At 44.2% G+C, this 21,054-nt stretch overlaps 1 protein-coding gene across 1 annotated transcript in view; it reads right to left on the bottom strand.

The window, feature by feature from the left end:
- Positions 1–6,403: 6,403 nt before the first annotated feature.
- fbrsl1 (fibrosin-like 1) overlaps positions 6,404–21,054 on the bottom strand; it is a 276,488-nt gene continuing 261,837 nt past the window's right edge. The window contains 13 exon segments of the mRNA XM_025897124.1: positions 6,404–8,907; positions 9,362–9,620; positions 10,441–10,524; positions 11,750–11,797; positions 11,800–11,832; positions 12,530–12,662; positions 13,342–13,413; positions 13,713–13,742; positions 13,919–13,990; positions 15,578–15,673; positions 15,882–15,932; positions 19,444–19,625; positions 19,628–19,693. Coding sequence (XP_025752909.1) covers positions 7,611–8,907; positions 9,362–9,620; positions 10,441–10,524; positions 11,750–11,797; positions 11,800–11,832; positions 12,530–12,662; positions 13,342–13,413; positions 13,713–13,742; positions 13,919–13,990; positions 15,578–15,673; positions 15,882–15,932; positions 19,444–19,625; positions 19,628–19,693 — 2,423 coding nt within the window. The 3' untranslated portion in view covers positions 6,404–7,610.

Raw genomic sequence — 21,054 nt, 5'->3', positions numbered from 1 at the left:
GAATGAGCAGGTTGTGCATCCAGCGAGTGAGAGCACATTATCAGACCTGTTTCACTAGAAGTAACAATAATGGGAGAAGAATGGAGACACTAATAAGAATGTAATCAGGTGAGAGAGGAGGATTTAATGATATGGAACATAGGGCTTTATTTTCATCTGTCAGTCTTTGGGTGCACCAACAGGAGAGCGGGCTGCAGATTTTATTGTTTCTTTTTTTCTTTCTTACCGAGCAACACAAGGGTTAAACCGCCACCCCTCACCCCCCCAATCGCAGCTCAGCTGCAGCCTTTCTGTCTGTCAGGGTTACACCGAAAGCAAAATGGTTTATTACAGGGGGAATGTGGGCATATGCTGTCTGGCTTAAACCAACAAGCAGAAGGGAAGAGATAAGAGGCATTCTTGGGCGGCACAGAAACGAGACATGAAAAGGAGCCAGCATGATAGCAGTACTTGTTGTTCTGATGTGTTAAATAGCTGGCCTTCAACACCCCAATCAATCGCTGAGTGAGCCACTGTGTAGCCAAGGGCTGTGTGAGATAGCCAGATGGCTGAAGCCAGTGGAGCTTCGCCTGCTCTCCTGTGTCACTGAGGGATGGTCGCGAACATGGCCACACAGGCTGGGCAAAAAAAGTATTGCAGGTGGTTCAGGAGGTATCACAGATTAGGGCTTTGTGCTAATCGGCAACAGAAGAAACGCATCAGTAACATTTCTAGCCTCGTGTAGCTATCGTGCATTGTTTTGGCACTCTGATGAGAGAACTATCGCTGTAGATCTGACTGTGTGTAATGATGCTTACCAGCCATTGTGCGGTACTCCTGCCATTTGACACGGGAAAGTGGGAGGGCCGCCAATACGGTGAGGTGTGCGCACATGAACATCTGCGGGAGAAGACAAGTATTTTGTACTAGCTCCAAGACCTCCAGAGGCCCGCATTTGCTAATCTGCAAACAATCTGCTCTCCAAGCCCCATTGCAAGTGGAAGAACAAGCCCCTTAAGCTGTGACATTAACGAACACACTGAGATAAGATAGGGTTTGTTGTTTTGGTGCATGAAACTCCTGGCTAGATAGGCGATAAGAGCCTTTCAAAGCATGTTTGCTGCCAGACAAATTTCCAAAGAAGCATGGGAGGCGGGGGTGAAACCAGCCCTGGAATGCTGAAAAGCTTGGTTGAAGCCAGTCTTATGAAGAATACAATCTCTTTGCCCTTTTCCACTATGCTGTGGGTGCTTTCAGTGTTTTTGTGGACGAACATTACAACTCGATGAGAACATAAAGTCAGTCTAGTGACCATTGTGGCCAAAGTGGCATTGACCGTGTGTCGCTGAAAGAAGTCAAAAACACAGAGAACGACCTCACATACAGATGATGAATTGTACAGTTTTTGTACAGTTTCCCCTTCCTGATTTCTTACATGTTTCAGATCATCAAACAGATTTTAATATTAGACAAAGATAACCCGAGTCAATACAAAATGCTGTTTTTAATGATGATTTCATTGATTAAGCAAAAAAGGCTTTCCTAACCTAGCTGAACCTGTGCGAAAAGTAACTACATGAACCTAAATCATGAACTATCAGTGATTAACCACAATTTAAAAAAAGTTGATATCAATTTTACCAGCAACACACAGGCCTGATTACTACCAGACCTGTTGAATCAACAAATCAGTTAAATAGAACTTGTCTGACAATGTGAATTAACCTAAAAAAAAACTACACTTCATGAGTGGTCTAAAAAACAGCTGAGAAACCAAGTCACTGACATCCATCAGTCTGGAAAAGGTTACAAAACCATTTCTAAGGCCTTGGGACTCCAGTGAACCATGGTGAGAGTCATTATTCACAAATGGAGAAAACAGTGGTGAACCTTCCCAGGAGTGGCCAGCCTACCAAAATGACTCCAAGAGCACATCAGCTACTCATCCAGGAGGTCACAAAAGAACCCAGAACGACATTAAAGAACTGCACTTGGTTCAGTTACAGGTAGTGTTCATGATTCAACAATATGAAACAGATGAGAGAAATCTAAGGAGAAAACAACTGCTGACCAAAAAGAACACAAAGCTCATCTCACATTTGTCAATAAACATCTTAATGATCCTCAAGACTTTGGAGAAAATATTCTGTGACCTGACAAGACAAAAGCTTAAATTTACTTAAATTCAATTGAGATGGTCTGGTATGACCTTAGGCCTGCCATTCATACTCAACAATCAACAGTCATACTCATACAACAATTCTGGAATGAAGAGTGGGCCAAAGATTCATCCACAGTGATGTGAAGGCCTCATTACCAGTTATCACAAACAATTTATTACAGTTGTTCATGTCAACGGAGGCACAACTGGTGATTAGGTTAAGGGGGAATTACTTTTTCACACAGGGACAGGGTTAGGGTTAGGCTTGGAAAGCTGTTAATGAAAAAACTGCATTTTGTATTTATTCGGGTTCTCTTTGTCTAACATGAAAATTTGTTTGATGATCTGAAACATGTAAATGTGACAAATATACAAAAAAAGCAGTATGTTTATCCCCCCAAAACAGCTGCGAGGATTATAAAAAATCAGAAAACATCTGGACAACTTTTGGTTTCTGACATTTTTTTCTAGTATTTCCTTGTGTATGATGTCATTGAAAGTGGATATCCCTAATATGGTCATCTCAGGCAAACAGAAGTAGCCCCGCCTACCTGCTTTTTGTCTTTGTCTGATTGGGAATCCAATCGGAAGAAAGAGTGAAATTGTAAATCATCCAAAAACACTGTTGTCACTGCTTTTATAACTATATAAAAATATAGAATATTTTGTAAATAAAGCCATAATGCTAATAGTAACAGTATCTGTAAATTACCCCCAACAAACCCTACTCTAACCTCCTGAGAGAGCTGAAAACAAACTTAACAACATAATTTACTTGATCAAACACATCCCACTGCATTACTCCTAAGAGTTGTGCTATGCTTTGCACTGGGTCTTGAATCTTGGCTCTAAGGGAAAATTGACAGCTAAATAACTAAGCTTCATGTTTTTAGTAGAGGTCTCGCATGATTTTAAGGGAAAAAATGGGATGTTTGATTTTCAAATGTGTTGTTAATTTACAGAACATAAAAACAACCTTTTTGTCAATTTCATAATTTCATATTCAAAATAAAATCCTCACACAGGGAGAGCCAAGAACTAGGTGTCGTGTCTGTGCCAGCGTCAAACTGAATAAATACTTATGAATATGCCCACACCACCAGAGGGGATGGACTAAATCATAATTCTCATTCTGTGGCTTGGAAAAAAAAACCTTCTGCCTTCCCGGGTGCCAACGGCTCTGAGGCGATCCCAGTGATGAGCCAGGGAACGCTCTGCTAACTGAGCTCTGGAGAAATACGGTCACGGCAAGATCCGTATTCAAATAAACTTCACTCTTGGCCCGAGCACACAAGCCATGTTGTCACCAGCTGGCAGCGCCTCTCACTGCCCCTTCAAACACTGAACCACTTTTGATTAACGTCTCTACGGCTAATCATGCGCGCCGGCTCTGCCAAATTGGACGAGCCACGCATGGCCTCCATTTTGCCCTGAAATCTCTTATTTTCTTAAACTCATTCGAAGCATTTCAGAAACTCCCTCTACACCACCCACGTTTGGCCTTCTTATGCCTTATGTCCATACATAGAACAGAGAGGGTAGCGTGGCGGCACAGTGCCATCCTGTGAGTCTGTGAATGAGAGTCCTATCACTGCCAGATGTGCCCAGCTGCATAAATGTTATTCATTTTTATGGTTTGTGTACATAATATGGCCAGTGTTGGAGATTGTGAGGTTCCACTAAAGGCTGGAAAAATCCTCCAAATTGAATCAAAGTGGAAAACTTATTTTGCCCGGTGGCTGTTCTGGACCTCCTTCTTTTCCATCTCCTCTAATTCTTTTCTTCTCCTCCCTGTCTCATATTGTGCACTTTGAGGTTCCTCTGTGACCGATTCAAGTATCCTCTTTCTTCTGTGCTGCATTACTTGGTCTACTTGCATAGCAATGGTAGCTGCGCTGTGAGACAGCTGGAATATTTGTCATAGGTCCAGAGGTGAAAAGACATTAGACAGCACTTTGTCACCAGGGTCTGGAATTCACACCATTTGGCTGTTTCCAAGTCAGCTCCTTAACCACTGACTGGCCTGGTTTTTGTCAGCTGCCGCTCTGTTGACACAGAGAGCTAAAAAAAGACGGGAACATGGAAGGATGCATGCGGCTAGCCTTTTTAGGTGGTCAAAACAACACGCATTCTAGAAAGAGTGCTGTGACAAGGATTCGCTGCCAAAGCCCTTGACTTGTGCGCTCTCCCTAAATTCGCAGTTCAGATATAGTTTAGTGGTTCAGAATGGCTCTCATCAGGGTTTTCTAACCCCCGCAGAGATGGACTTGAACTCTGAGCAAAGCTGCGGTCTCTCAAATCATGAGGCCCAGTGGAGGCCCCAGCAAATGTGATCACGGAGGGGGCCCCAGGTCTCATTACCAATCTCCATTTCAAAACAGCTTTCAAATGGGAACTAATGCATTAGCTCTCGCTGGGGGAAAAAAAAAAGAGTCTTGGGAGCCACTACATAGAGGCTCAAAAATGCTTTCATACATGTTTTATCAGTGGGGGAAGAGCTGCCCATCTTATTAGCTTGGCACTGTGTTATTAGCTGCCATTGTGCTCTATAAAAGCCCCTTAAGGCCTGTTCCACTGTTCTCTGAATCTGGGGTGAGCACTGTGCCAAGCGCTTTTTGGAGGTATTTGAGACCATGAAAATTCAATCCCAAACCCTCAGCATTCAGGTTTCTCACAGATAAATGAAGGGGATTAGTGGAACAATAAAACAATGTCTTACCTCAGATACCACCGTATCCTATTAATTGGGATTACAGTGGAGAAATGTGTCAAAGAAAACCAGAAGCTTTTTTTGCGACACGCTCTTACATTAAGTCCCGTCAAAGTAACAATGTTCCATCACACAGGAAATTGTGATCAAATAAATATAGAAAACTGTACAAAATCTCCAAAAAATAAGAAAAGAAAGAAAAAAAAATCCCCTGGACACATGAATAATAGCTCTAGTAAGGAGCTGACAATTGCAAGCGCTGTAATAATCCACCTTGGGTTGGATATGCCAGGCAATGTGTCAATTGATTCCCATCTGATGATGGACTGTGTGCTGAAATAAATTGACCTTGCCAGACGATGAGTGAAATTGATGGAGCTTTTCATCTCCGGAGGGCCGTTCCACACTCAGCCGTAAAATGGATAGAGCACAGGACAGAGTGATTGAGTTGGGTGGGGGGAAATCTAAGGTGTGTGGTTTTCTCCAACTACAGCTCGCCTAGTAAATAACAGTTACAGGAAGAAAAAAAATCCCTATGTGGTAACAGGTACAGGGGTTAAGTGTCTGCTGTTGACTAGATTATTAGGACTAAAAGCACACAGAGCTAAAGCGAGGCCGGCCACTGACAGATGCTACCCATAGGAAGAATATGTGGTTCAATTACCGAGAGGCTAAATTGAAAGCGATAGTGATTTAAGTCTTCCCAATACGCCAACCACATTCTGGCAAACAGTCTTTTCAAGAAGCCCTTTAAAAACCCTGTTGGAGTGCGTGAGACACAGGAGCACTATTGATTTTCAATAAGATCCCCTAATGACCTGGCCACGGTTTGATCCACGCTGTCATTATGGGCTGATACCATGGGACGGGATTGGTGGGCCTCACAGCGCACAGCAGCGAGATGAGTAGTCGGCGCATTATCGGGATGAATTGGCTGTCTCTGGTCAGGCAGCAGGCGCAGCCGAGGTCTTGTCAATAACAGGACAGGGCACCTCAGGGCTCCCTCTGCGGCCCACTCCAGAGTGCCTTCCGGCCTCATTAGAAAAGGAGATGAGTGGTGTGCACGAGGAGAGGAGGCATATGAGAAGAGAGGGGAGCCTCTTTTTCCACCAACTGATAGCCTGCCTCCCAGGCATTGCTCCTCTTAATGAGTCCAGACCGCGGGTCAATATGCCGCTGGGCTGCCAGTCAATACCGGTTACCTGCAACACAAACACTCAAAACCTGCTTTCATACAAAATCAATGTTCTATTAGTCCCTCCCTGTATTGCCTTGGCCCAATCTCATCGATCCCTATGAAGAGCTCTGCAGCCCATGTATGACAGATTACGGTCAAATGATCTGATGGCTTAGGCTACTCTGCCAGCCAAGTCAGTTGGCTTTATGATTTTAAAGTAATAGCTTGGTATCAGATGAGTAAATGCTCTAAATGCTAGAAACTAAGGCATCGCTGGCAAACCTATCAACCTCACATACACATACCACTCTGCAGGTCCGGCTCACAGACAAATTCACAGCTGGCAGTCGGCGCAGAATTAAAGATGAGCAGGAAATGTTTGACATTAGGTCCAAACTTTATTCCGTACGTTTTAAACCATGAATGTTCATTTTCATTTTTTTTTTTGCACGCCTAAAACTCTACTTGTTTTGTATACAAGAGTCTAAGAAAAACAACTGCACAACACCACAAGGTTGACAGAGAGAGTCCTTTTGTCGCCCACTAAAAAGTGTCCTCATTTTTCTATCTGGGGCTGGTCCAGTTTGTGACTTGGAAGTCTTTGAATTATTTAGTCGTTATTTCATTTGTAAATATAAACAGGTGTTAAATCCAGGTTGCTCTCAGTATCACCAGTATCGTCTTTTCCCTCCAGGTGATTTCTTCTGCAGGGTGCTGTGTGCTGCTTTGCATAGATTGCAGATGATCCGTTTAGGCCTCCTTACAACACCCTCCCTTCGTACTTCCCGTCCGTCGGCCACACTTGTCTCTCTCCGCAATATTCAGCAGGCAGGTGATTTCCCCGTGTTTCGTTTTGATTTTGTTTTTCTAGAAATGGTTAAAAAGCCTAATAAATTTACATGGTAAACTTGCAGCGAAGGAATAGCAACAAGTTATTTACATCTGTTTTCTTTACAGAGACTCAACAAAGACCTCATAATATATATTTATCTGCATATCTCAAAGGCAAAACAAATGAACAGAACAAATCGGTAATGTAGCATTGTACATTGTCATCACTGAGGATATCCTGGTACCATGAGGTTAAATTACTGAAACCAAAATCCAGTCTTTACAGTGGGTCATAAGGGATATGTCTCACAATCAACTGGGATAAATATTGTAAAAGGCGTGACTAATGCACAAAATACATAAAATTCATAGAAATGATATCTATACATGGAACAAGGATAGGAAATGTACAAACTCATTTGAGGACCTCTATTTTGCACAAAGTTGAAAAAAAGGTATTGGATTAATATATTAATAATTATCAAATATTTAAGTCGGCAATAAACATACACATATTTATGTTCTCTTTACCGACGCTATTCGACCTCCAGTCCACTAAAAATAAAGTCATGGCATGTGCTTAATTAGCCTTACACACCTTTAATTTGTACAATCATACCCTTTCCCTTAGGGACTTTTGCTCTTCTCTGGTGAAGAAGAGCAGTGCATTTTGTTTACAACAAGATTTCAGATTAGAGGAGCGGGGGCGTGTGAATGCGCCCTGTAAGACATTTTTGCACTTTTCCAAGAAGCTACCGAGCCTCTACCTCTTTGGGGTTACGTGATGGGGAGTAGTCCCGTGGGTCCTGGGTGGTTGTGAGGGGGGTAGTCCTCCGGGGCGAGGCTGGCCTGGCACTGCCAGCTGGCACAAGGGGTGGGGGTGCGCTAAGTGCGGCGGTAGGGGGTGTTCTGTTCAGAGGGCCATTGTGTCCTGTGGAGGGGCTGAGTCTGGGGTAGGGCATGCCGCCTAGGTGGGGCATGAAGGGGGGCATGTGTGGTAGATGGCCCTCCATTGGGGACTGGTGCAGCTGATGGAGCCGTGCTCTGTCCAGCTCCTCCCTCAGGTGGAGGCGCTCTCGCTCCTCGGCTTGCTGTCGCATTCTCTCGTGCTCCCTGCGTACCTCCAACAGGTGCTCGTGGTGGGAGTAGTCATGAGCCTCCCTTTCACGGTAGGCTCGCTCCTGTTCGTACACGCTGGGGAAACGATGCCCCGGCTCAGGCCTGAGCTGGAAGTCCATGCGACGTTGCAGATCCAGGCTGCGGTAGGCCTCTCTGAGCGGATCCCAAGGAAAGGCTGTGTGCGGCAGGCGCTCTCTTCCTGCAAGTGCTCCCATGAAGGGAGCCATGCGAGCCCGGTCTAGCACATTGAGGCTGCCCATCTGAGGCATGGCGCTCATGGAAAGAGGCAGAGAATGTGCCATGGGGACACCATGCAGGCCAGGTGCTGAGATGTCACTACCACGCGGTGAAGGAAGTGGGGGCTGCTGGGACAAAGGTGGATGGTGGTGGTGCGGGTTTCCCGGTTGGCTGACGGGAGTAGGAAGAGCTTGGGCTGGTGGCTGGGGGGCCGGCTCCGAACTAACCACCATGACCTCCTGCTCCTCCTTCCTCTCCTCCTTAATCTTCATGTCATTTTTCACCTTATGGAGGAGCTCTGCAGGTGGGGGCTCCTTCCTCTCGCTGTCCTTGAGCGTAGACAGAGGCCCGCCTGCCATCTTGATGCCCTGCTCATTGATCATTGTCTTAGAGTAGGGGGAAGGGGAACGCTGAGTGGGTTTGATGGAGTCTTCTGAGGGTCTTCTCTCTAGCATCTCCTTGCCCGGCGAGCGACTCTCCTTCACCTTCACATCAGCCAGTGCGGAAGACTCTCTGTGTCGCTCCAGCAGCTCCTTCTCTGCCTCGCGGACCCTGTCTACGCTGCCGCTGTGATGCCGACCTGAATCGCTCGAGTTCTGGCTGCTGGAGCGAATCAGGCTGCTGATCTGGTAGCTGACTGGTGCAGAGGCCGGAGACGAGCGGTTGGAGTGGCGGTTGCGATCCACAGAATCCCTGTAACGGCATAATGTAAGAGTTTTATTTTTGCCAGTAGGCAAATAAAATCTGCCTTATAATTCTCTTTTAAATCGTACAAGTTGCCATGCTCTTGTATCCCTCTGATGTTCTCTGTTTGACAGTAACCCCTTCATTCTGCTACCGTACCATTCATAGAAATGTTTCCAATTAATTTTTGACAAATAGCTTCTCTCGGCGCGTCGTGTCGTAGGCTCTTTTATAAGCGTGCCGGTTGTTCAATTTATTTCAGTTTCCATGGATACGACTTGTGACTACCTAGAAAAAAAACATTCACTTTTTTTCCTTTGCACTGGTCTGACTGATCAGCTTGTATGTATAATAATGCTGGTTTATCATAGTCGCTATTGAGGTCTTATTTCAGGAGTCGGTTTTTACATACTGGATGTGAGCAACACACAAAAACATACAACCAAAAGTTTGTTTAACCCACCGGTCTTTATCTTTCTCCTCTTTGCCGATTGACGAGTCTCTTTTCTCTCGCTCCCTCTCTCTTTCCCGTTCCCTCTCTCGCTCTCTCTCGTGGCTGTTGGCGGAGCTGCTTCTCTCAGCATCTGCGGTTTTGGGCCACTGCGGCGGAGTGGGGAACGACGGCGGGGTTCGTCGAAGTCGGTTCCAGGTGTCGTGGTGGGGGCTGCCAAATGTGGGCAGCCCTCCCGGCCCCTCCTTGGTGCCAAACACGCTGTTGGACCCTGAAGGAAAGAAGCAGACAGGCGTGGGACCCACTGTAAGTTAATTGGGCACAAAACCTTCTTGAGGACACATAAGATGAGAAAGACTCAACAACAAAAGCTGCTTTTGTCTTTGTCTCTGGAGGTTCTCTCACTGAAGCTGTTTGAAAGAGTTAGAGGTTAATGCCCCCCTCCCCCTTGAACTGGAGAAAAAAAACCCCTACTCATTTGCTTTTAGACTAAAGGTCTCCCCCCCCTCCCTTCCTTTTCTGCACCAGATGAACAGGAGAGACTCACTGCCCTCTGGAGATGATAGCTGTGAAAAGCCAAGGGGAACCTTAGCATTCCACGGCATGTCTATTCCAATCACATCCATTTTCACAACGGGGTGACCGATTTGGCACACAAAAATAGGAAGGATGAAGAGAAAGAGAGAAAGGCAAAGAGAAAGGATGCAAAGGGAAAAGAGAAAACCCTCCATGGTGGTGCAGAAGGGGCTTGTCAAATAATTAATAGACGAATTGCCACCAAACAGCAGACCTAAGAGTGCCTATTGGCAGCAACACAGCCAGATTAAAGCCAGGCTGTCAGGGACTTAGTTGGTAGATGAAGTGGAGGCAGAGAGGAGGTTTGCTGTGGTGTGCTGTACTGCCTTGTTGGGCCTCCCTGGGCTAGGGCTGTTTTGACACAGAAACTAGAGCTAAGTGTCTAGATTTTTTTTCTCCCCTCCTGGCTCTCCCTGTGGTCTAACGCTGTCCTGCTCTATTCTCTTACTGGCCACAGGGGCCAGATTGAAGGGGGGAGCGGTGGAGGAGGAGGAGGAGAGGGGGCCAACGCTTACCAAGCGAGGGGTTGCCTAATCCTCCGAAGGCACTGCTTGAAAGGTTGCCGAGGCCGCCAAAGGAACTGGAGCGACTGAAAGGATCTGCAAAATGCCAAACAGGGATTAGCAAAAGGGGGGTGGCTGGCTAGCAGTGCTCACCCCAACACCAACCCATTCCACTCGGCTTTTCTCTTACAAGCGAGCCGTGGTTTTCTAGCGCTGCGACCCTAGCTCTCTGCCTGGTAATCCTGCAGTAGCCAGGTTGCCTGGATGCTGGATTCACTGCCACTAACTGGAGTGGAGTGTCTCTGACCTGCTGGGGCTAGTGGAATAATGCTGCTTGGTGGGGAAATTAGTTTTGAGTTCTTGGAACTGAGCTGGAAATGGATTGTGGTCGGACAAAACAATTAGCAGCTGTGAAAATTAACCTAGACAGAGCACAGTGATTTAACTGGTGAATCACTATCTGACGGACTCCATCAGTCACAGACTATAGCCTCCAAATTTACGGGGATAACACAAATATTTAGTCTGAGAAGTCAGCGAACGACACTCATTAACTAAGAATTTGCAGTCCCACTTTAAATCGGAAATAATCCATCAGGAAATGCACAACTTGCCAACCGATTAGGGTTCAAGGATTTTTAATTCTGGAGCTTGTTCACGTATTAGAAAAGACAACAATTGAGAAATCTCCTCTGCCTCACACATGAATTCCCATTTGTTGGCTAAATCTTCATCCTCAGTTTACCATGTTTTCATAGGCACAGAATGGACTGACACTTAAACAGTGTCTCAGTCCGAACGGAGGATGATGAATAAAAATGCAAACAACCGAATGCACCAAAGAATCATACAGCACGAACGCCCCTTCATTATTCCCTTCTTCCTGGGTACGACGAAATCAGCTTGGCATGCTTATAGAAAATAGTGTCTTGTATGCTGCTGCACTGTGTATAGTTTGTCCGAACAAATGAGGGATGACAAATCGGTCTGGAGGCTGGAAACTACTTCCATGTTAATAAACCCGGACTCTGGAGTTATTTTCGACCGTATTATGAATTACACTGGCTGATTGCAGGGTGGCTACATTCAATATTATGGTAAAGTAAGAGGCAGTACTGCAGCTGGCTGTTGCTAACAGGATTGTATATTAACCTTGAAGTGAACCTGAGATCAAAAACTAGAAAAACCTGTGGTTCAAATTACACCCTGGTGGCTTTTAATGTATTTGAAACATGAGTGTAAGAAGGAGTGAGTGAGAGATTCATGTGTTGAAAGAGGAGATAAATGTATAAAAAAAAAGATAAACATGGGGGTTACTTACACTTACCTGCCAAATGGCTAGGAGGCAGGAATCCACTGGGGTGGGAGGGGGGCCGTATGGAGACGGAGGAGGGTGTCCAGAGCCTATCGGGACAGAGAGGAGGAAATAGTGTTATTATCCATATCCGGCCAAGTCATCTGGTTGCTTGGGGAACAATCTTACACCAAACCAAACCCTTAAGTTAAACAAATGCATTTCTGCCACAGTATCACAAACTCTGATACAACGTGAACTAGATGAGCAAAGAGTTAGTGGAGTGATGCTACTAACTATATCAGCTGGTTTTATTGCAGCTGTTATTTGTTTGTGCGTGAGTCCGTACCAGCTTAGTGAGGTCAGCTCTTGAATGTACAACAAGCTGGCCTCTCTCACAAAACACTGCTACCATCACCCATATTTCATGAATTGTTAATGATAGAACCAATTACAGGAGTGCCTCTGACACACCGCTGCATAATTACCAGTCAAAGGTCGTTCTCTTCTCTGTTGCCCTCCAACACAGGGCAAATCAGTCAATTACCTAACTGAGAGCCATGCATATTCATAGACATATCTGACTCCCTTTACTGGCAAAACACTTGCTACCAAAGCACTATAATTATGTGAACATTGCACGAGAGGGAAAATAAAAAGTGTTTTTTCGACATGTAGTTATAAATGTTAATTTCCATAAAGGCAGTAATGACATTAGGAGGCTTGAAGTTTGAGTGTTTTCGATATGTTGCCTCGGTCTGGGAGGTGTACAGAGACATGCAGTCGGTATTTTGAGCCTTGACCAACCTGTGGAGGGGAAGAGGGGTCGTGCCAGATCGTGAGGGTACGGGAACCCTGGGAAGACTCCTGGTGCTGGAGGTCGACTAAACAGGTCCAGCTTCCCATTCATGTCAAGTTTGTGAGGGTCCAGCTGCATTTGCTGTAGAAAAGCAGAGAAAGAGACAAAGAAAATTAGGTCAGTACGCAACAGCACAAAACATTTCCAACAAGAGAGTGAGCGCGAGCGATCGTCAGCTACACTGGAGGAGAGCTCAGAGAAGGACAGAGACTTTGACAATGGCTCCATGTTTTCAATTCTGACTAGCTGTGTTATAACAAATATATGTAAGCTGATTAGGGAAACAAAATCCTTGGCAACTGGGTTTTGGGCCCAAGAAAAGCCTGAGACACCCAGGGCCAGTGGCATTAGCAGAGGATCTCCATGGCAAGGCCACACCATCCTCTGTCAGTGAGAGGAGTAATTCGTATAAGCATTTCTGTTCTGTGTTCACATGTTGCTTCTGATACCGAGTGCTACTGTTAACATCTACCCCTTCTCTTATGGAGTCAGAGAGAACCATGCTTTACAGAAAACATATGTTTAAAGTGGAGCCTTCGTGTGTTGGGCTTTGCTTCTTTTAAAGCTTTCTGCCTCTTTCCAATCATGTGATCGTTTTACGTTTAGATCCAAACAAAAGATCCGACTCAGCTCAATCTGCTCTAGCATGTAGTGTTTTCTGTAAGTTAGTTATTTGGCCCGTTTTCCTTAACCAATATAGTGTATCTGGCTTTACATGACAGCAAGATTCCTTAAAAACATTACTATCTGTCTCACGCACCTTCATTTTCTGCTGGTGGTGGTAGATCTGCCATGCGATCTGGACATGCACTGCACACCACTTGCCAGGTTTCTAAAAATTTAGAGAGAAACTGAGGTTAGCCTGCTGGCTTTGATATGGGGAGCTAAAAATTGATTCTGGCATAGAGCTTTTCTGGCCAAACTACAAAGTGGGAACTCATCAGAATTTGCAACCAGGCAACATATTAAGAATATCTAACCCCAATACAGACCTCAAAGCTAAGCGTAAATGCAGCCAAAACCCTGCATTTGCTTAATCGAGAATTGTTAAAGAATTTTAAGGTTTTAGACTTTGTGGCCTGGCCAGAGAGATGAAGCATTTAACAGAAAAAGGATAAGGCATCTACTTACCCTAACAGATGTCCTGAATGGATCTGTTATCTGTATGGATAAACAGATAATCATTATTACGAACAACAAAGACACATACTGCTAAATGTAAAACTGAAATGCATGAGAAGACATTTCTCTTTGAGACATATGTGCTGGATTATGTGTGGCTATCATCACAAGGAATATGAGCAGACTGGCTGCGATGCTGTCGGTCTGATGCTTACCCGTGGATCCTTCTGCAGAAGTGTATGAGGCACTGCTCCAGGACGTGCTGCTACATCGATGGGATTGGATGCCTGACAGAGAAAGACAAAGACCAAAAGATACATGGTGATCAACCACATCTGTAACATCTGCATAGGGAAAGAAAGAAACTAAACTTGGCACAACAATACAAAACAATTTGACCTCATATAATAATTCCCAAAGGGGGTCTCAGGCATCCTCAAGAGTGTCCTCTGTGGAACACTGTTAATTGCATTTTTTCCATTTATTTTTTTTAAATATCCCCTGAGAGAATGAATAAGATGACTGTAATCCCAGTTTTCATTTTTACTGCTAATGTACCCTTACACATATCCTCACATGCATTCTACTTTTATGGGACTAAACCTTATTCTTATGCTTTGTGTCAGTGTTGTTATGGAGATAGCATGAAAGCATGTAAAAAGAATTTCTTGCAAAACTACTCGAAGTTTTGCATCTATTCTAACCCATATACTTAGCCGCACTATGGTCAGCTAATGCCCAAGTATTTGTACAGCTATAGCTGATGTAGGTAAAACTGCAATGATGCTTCCCAGAGTTCAGAGTTATGCCAGAGTAACACATCTCTAATCGTTTCATCTTCAAGTCATCTTCATGTCTGCATAGCGCAAGATCCTAGATCAGCATTGTTCCTGGGGTTTTATGCTCCAGCAGGAAAGACATGTCATTTCCCATGGCCTAACCTGACATGCACCTCCTTAGAAATATAACTATACATCAGGTCAATGCAGCCCACAACTAGTATGATTTGCTTGTTCAGCATTATCGATTCATTCATGTTACTGGCTACTTTTTTGCCACATTTTTAAAATTTATCAGTGAATATAAAGGACTCACAAATGTCAGGAAATACCTGGAGGGAGAATCCTGAAACTATGGGAATGAACGTGATGGAAATTACAAAGAAGTGGAAAAACTAGAGGGACAAATATGTTTGCAATCCCTTCCCCCCCAAAAATAACCAAGAGGCCCAGCATTTTATTTGTTTCCATCACCTGGTACTGGATATAAAACACCAGGACAAGACTACATGGTAATTAACACAATGCACCACATACAAGCATAAATGCCGCCAACGATTTCGGCCACTTGCGTAGGTTACACCGTAAGCACTACAAAGAGTCCCCGCAGAAGTCTAAATCAGGCCTTAATCTATTGCCTTATTAGAGATCGGGTGATTTTGCACGGTGACCAGGGTCGACAGGCCCCACAAACAAACATACTTCCCAAGCTCTAGCCCCCCAAGCTCGTCTCCAAGAATACTTAGCAGAGGCTTTGGATGCATAAAACTGCGCTTTGAACCATCTGGAGGGGCCTTCCACAAAAGGGAACCTCCATCACTGAGCCCTCTGGGAATAGGGCCAGCGGATTTAGGCCAGCTTTGATTGGTGGCTTACTTCAGGTCACAGCCCCTGAGCATCTGCCAGACTCACACCCTCCCGCCCCTCGATGTCCCCTGCATCTCCTCCCTTCTGCTCTTCTGGACGGGCAGACATCACGGTCCTATTTTTGGCCCGTTGTGACTAAGGCTAGGAGTCCACCTGCATTTTTAAATTTTTGTATTCCTTTTGCGCACTTATAAAGTGTGACAGTGGGTTAAGGGATGTGGGTCTGACCTTGGGCTGGAAGGCTCCTTGCAGCGAGCTGAAGGGTCCTGAGTGTGGGAGCAGCGGGGGCATGCCTGGCATGGGTGGGGGGTAGGAGGGGAAGAACTGGAAGGGGGAGGAAGGGGAAGATGGGAGACACAAAACAAAATCATACAGTCATACATACAGGACTCAAGCATATATACACACACGCACACAAAGCCACCGGCACAATAAATGCTGTCAAGGCAACATTCAAATATGTCAAATATTTGATTTGCCATATGCAAATACTGTTAACACATTTAAATTAGTGCGAAAAAAAGAAACTTACATTTGAATGTCTGATGAATGGATTGTCCAGTTTGGGGGCATATTTGTCGAACTGGAACAGACAGAAAAGAAAAGAATTAGGAAACAAAAGTCCACATAATCATACACTCTAACAAAATCCCTCATACAACAGCCTTCTTTGGTAATAAGGTCTCATTATTTTTTCTTTTACATTACAAAGGCAAAAACACATGCTCAACATCTGTAACTGGTAACAAGCAGGGTTTGGTCCAGAATAACAAGCCCTGGGGTAAAGCAGCTGGCTTGAACTGGTCATGGGTTTACTTAAACAGCGTGGTCAGATAGGCAGTTAAATCACTAACAATACAACCGCTTAAGCACACTGCCAAGATGAAGACAGCCTGCATGATTTTTCAATTGAGCATACAGACATTGGGCGTGGAGGCCCAGCTTAGGAATCAGACAGTTTTAAGGCCAGACCAGTTGTTTCTAATCACTGGAAAATCTGAAGAAATGTGAATCTAATTGCTTTTGACTGCTGAGATTTTTTTTGTGTGCAAAAAGCCCCAATGGTATATCTGGGAAGGAAGTACAAGAAGACATGTAACTTGTTTGCAGTGTTAGGAACTGTACTTCAAAAGACTTGGAGCGAAAAGACAAAAAAGCAGGTCAGTCCGTAAAACCACGGAGGTCATATATGAAGCTGTGTGAACAGTCTGCCTTGTATGATAGAGACTGATTTAAGGAGATGGGATTTCAGCTGATTAAATGGTTGAAACCGACACCACCTCAGAATTGTGAGGAAACCGTTTCTGTGGCAGAACTTATGCCTATCAGAATAATTTTAGTTGGAATTTGCCAGATGAAAACAGTGCGGTTACATTTAAAATGTTTCCGATCATGCCCTGCGCACACACGAGAAAGTAGTCGGTAAGCTGAGACGGACAGGAGGGAGGGAGGAAGAGAGAGAAGGGAGCATGAATGAGGACTTTGTATGTCTGTTCGCGAGCCAATACCAGCTCTCTATTTTGAAAACGTCTAATTACAAGTGACAGTAACTTATTCCTATTCCGTAAATACACAAACCATTTGCAGGTACTTTTTGCGAGTGTTTTCTCAAAGCTCAGTTGGCAGGCACAGATGTTTTGGGTTTACATAAAATGGGAAAATGAACGGGTATGAATCAGATTTTCTGTGTGCACGCGTGCAGCGACAGGGGTGGCTGGGGGGGGTTAGAGCTGGTAAAGCTGCTGGTGCAGATGCAGGGTTTGGGACACGGGGCCGTCTGGTGAAGCAGGTCCAATCACATCTGTGCGCAGAATGGTAATAACAGCGGCAATGGTGTCGGCGGCCCTGTTTGTGGGCGATAATGGCCCCGAATCAAAGACAGCCCATTGAGAGGAAACGCTGAGCCAGCTTCCGAGCTCATTAAACAGCTACTCTGCGTTTCTGAAGGCGCGGCCTGTTTAATGTCTGTCACTGGAGAGGGGATTTTGGCTTTATGGCCTTGTTAAAAAAAAACAAATAAAGAAAAAAAAAAAAGTCTTGCCTTAAAATTTATGGAGGCTGTCACAGTTTTATAGTAAACCGCTTTGGCTAATTAACGCTTAATATTTCATCCTATAACAATTAAAAATATTTCTCGTCCAAAGACATGGCAGGAGCAAGGGGGCAGGCATTCACTGCTGCCATTTGGCAAGCCAGCTGCTCGAGGGCGTAGAACAATAAACAAATATAGAGGCTTCATAATTTCATTAATTACAGCCATTAGCCAAGGGCTGTTACATAGTCGAAATGACATGGGGCATCTAGAGAGCAGGAGGAAAAAAATGTGTGTGTGTGAGCGTGTGTGTGAGAGAGAGAAAGAGGATGCACAGCTGGGAAACACTTGGTCTAGCTTTTCATGGCAAAACAGTAAAAACAGCCACAACATCATCATTACTCTGCTTCTTTAAGCAAGCACTAAAGAGAAGAAAGCAATATTGCTACTGAGGGGTAGGAGGGAGGGAAAGGCATACGTTAAGTAAAAACAGCGAAAACGACAAAATACACAACAGTAACATTAACGTCAGTGTAAAATCCCACTGAAACGACACAGAAAGAGATGGTGGTGGTGGTGGTGGTGGTGGTGTTGGCGGGAGGGGGGTCACTTCTTTCATCTTCAAAGAGAGGATTGTGTAGCGCATAATTCCTTCCATGTAAGGAATGAACAGCAGACCAGATAACAGCGTGTGTGCTGACCGAAGAATCATGTAAACGGCCTTTATGCTTATCTGACTGCCATAAATACCAGAGCTTTGATTTCTAATGTACAGGATGGGGATAATCTTGGAGCTGGGCCTTAATGGGACCACGGGCTTTTAATCAGAGGTCATGACAAGATGGATTAGATCTATTAGACTAATGGCAAAAAGCTACAAATGGGGAGCCGTCTGATTCGACTGACAGAGATTGCTGTGCATTTCAAATGATGGATGAATAGTCATAGCCTTTTTTCCTCTGTACAAATGTGAGAGCTGCCAGTGTTAAACGCCCCTCCCGCTTCCCTCCAGACTTGTTGGCATTTAAAACACGGAAGCAATTAGAAACATTATCAAAACAGTTTTACAATGATGTCATTTCCCCCCTTTATCCACAATGAGGTCATCTGACCCACTAGAAAAGCTTTGAATTTGTCATTGGAATGTGTGGTTGCTTTTGGGCTTTGCACACACACACACACACACACACACACACGCAGCAACAAATCCCTGTTACACAAACACACACATATATGTGTGTGTATATATATGTATGTATAAAACCACAAGTCTGCAGGAATGTATTCATACACACAGATCGGCTCATTAGCACCTTTTTTATGAAAAGGCACATCTAAACACCTAAGACCTAGGAAAATAGCTTCTATAAAAACTGAAGTGTACTGAAACTCTACAGTCCTTTCTAATAATGTTGGGATGCTATGTAAAATGTAAATAAAAGCAAAATAAAATATTTAAATATGTTAATAGAATTGAAACAATCAAAGGGCAACATATAAAATACTGAAAGTGAGAAATGTTGTCATTTGTTGAGTCATTTTAAATTTGATGTTAGCTACAATTTTAAAAAAGCTGGGGCTAAACATGCTGAAAACACATGGCTGAACACCTCATCACTGTTAATTATGAAAATGGAATCCATCCATGAACATGCTATTGCTAATTTAAAATTACAAATAAAAAAAATCTCTTTTAATATTTTACATCAGTCTGTTGAATGAATATAAATATAGTTGCTGATAATGGAAATATATGTACTTGAAGCAATTAAATTGACAGTGTAGTAAACATGCTCGTGTGTGTGTGTGTTTGTGTAATGGGAGGTGGCAGCCCTTATTAAATGTGATGCTTCCAGCTTGGCGTCCACAGGAAGAATGCAATAAAAAAAAATCAAACTCAAAGTGTCAGATTTTTCTGAAGGGAGGGGTTCCTACAGCTACAGGACAAAACTGGCAAATTTGGGGGTAAAGAAAAAAGGGAGGAGTTGATTGAAGAGGAAATTGGGAGGGGTAACAGGTGAGTTGGTGGGAAGTTACGGGAGCTTATTTTACTTATCCTCACATTTCTGGCTTGGGTACGCACCATGGGGGGTGCGGTGGGCGGGGTGAGGATGGCGGCCGGGGGCAGACTTGCGGGGAAGGGCGTGAAGGTGTGCTGGTGGGTGTGTTGGTGCTGGTGCATGTGCTGGTGTTGGTGAAACTCGGCCCTCAGGAGTGACACAGGGGCCAACGGCGAGGCGGACGGCCCCGGCCCCGCTCTGAACTCTGAACCAGGAAACGGTTGTTCAGCTCCTGCCTCAGGAGGTCATGCTCTGCAAGAAAGGAGAGCGAGGGGAAACCCAAAAAACAAAAAAAAAAAACAAAAGAAAAGAAAAAAAAGAAAAAAAAGAAAGAAAAAAAGGAAGGGGAGGGGCGGAAGGGGGACACAAGAAAAAAAAAGGCACGGGCGCCCAGTCAGTCTTCACAACAAGGTAGAAGAGAAAAAAGAAAATAGTCACCTGGCATTCTCTGTTTCTCCAGCTCATGCTGTGAGGGTTTTCTACGTGGGGACTCATTGGTGGTGGTAAGAGAGTTGCCTGTGACAATGTGCCAATCAGAATCCCCGAATGAGGCTGGCAATACATGATTGGTTGGTTGAATGATATCAACAGGCTGGTATCTAAAGACAAGAAAGAACCAAGAGTCATCCCAGCAGAAAACACACACACTCTTGCCCTCTATGAGAAAGTCATTTCACAACTGGCATATTTACTGCTTATTCTGGAGACACCCATCATGTCTGGAGACATTTTCTTTTCTGATGAGATCGCCTGTTTCGATAGAATCTTTGAACATATTAACAATTGTTACAAATCACTCGTGTTTGCATGCTAGGCAACACAATTTTGGCTGTGCCAGTTGCAGACTGGCTGCTTTCGGTGTGCTGTCTCCGACCGTGGTGGCTGTCTGATTGTTAGATGACATTTACTCGTGATGCATCCAAGCCCTCCTACGACCGTGTGACCATTTTCAAATATCTGTGCTACTAGAAATGCAGATCATGTCAGAAGGGACCCCAAGTGTATTTATTTCCATTTAATATACTTTTCCACTCTGTAATGCCCAACAGTTATTTCTATGCAAGACCCTTTGTACTTTTTTCAGTTTATTGATGAGCTCTAAGTGCTTACTGCCGACTGTGTTATTAGCATTAATATCCCATGTGCTGCATAGAGTGCTTTAAAGATTCATGCAAATTTGTCATTGCAATTCACTATGCTCAGGCACTATGGAAAACGGATGTATAACTAGGGCCTGACCAATATAAGATTTTTAAAACTGACACTGATACTGGCACCGATATTGGATGATTTAAAATCCGATAGCCAGTACACAAAACATAAACAGACTTCCCAAGCATTCATTATGTGCGATTATTTATATTACCTATCACCATGCAGTTTCAAAATAATCTGGTTTTCATGTCACGACAATTTGTGGATTACTCGTTTACTCTCTGCCTGACTCTGCTCACATCAGCTGGTTGTTGTGGTATTCCAAAACTCTGTTGCCAACACAGTTTTGGAATACCTGCCTCTGATAAACAAACTATGAGGTATTAACACTCATAACATGGCGTTAACAGCATTTCTACCATCTCCTCTTTACTTAAATTTTAATTTATCAGCTGTTA

Source organism: Oreochromis niloticus, linkage group LG12 (assembly GCF_001858045.2).
Source record: "Oreochromis niloticus isolate F11D_XX linkage group LG12, O_niloticus_UMD_NMBU, whole genome shotgun sequence".
Taxonomy (NCBI): Eukaryota; Metazoa; Chordata; class Actinopteri; order Cichliformes; family Cichlidae; genus Oreochromis; species Oreochromis niloticus.
The sequence above is the reverse complement of the archived record's forward strand: the minus strand, read 5'-3'. Positions and strand labels throughout refer to the sequence as shown.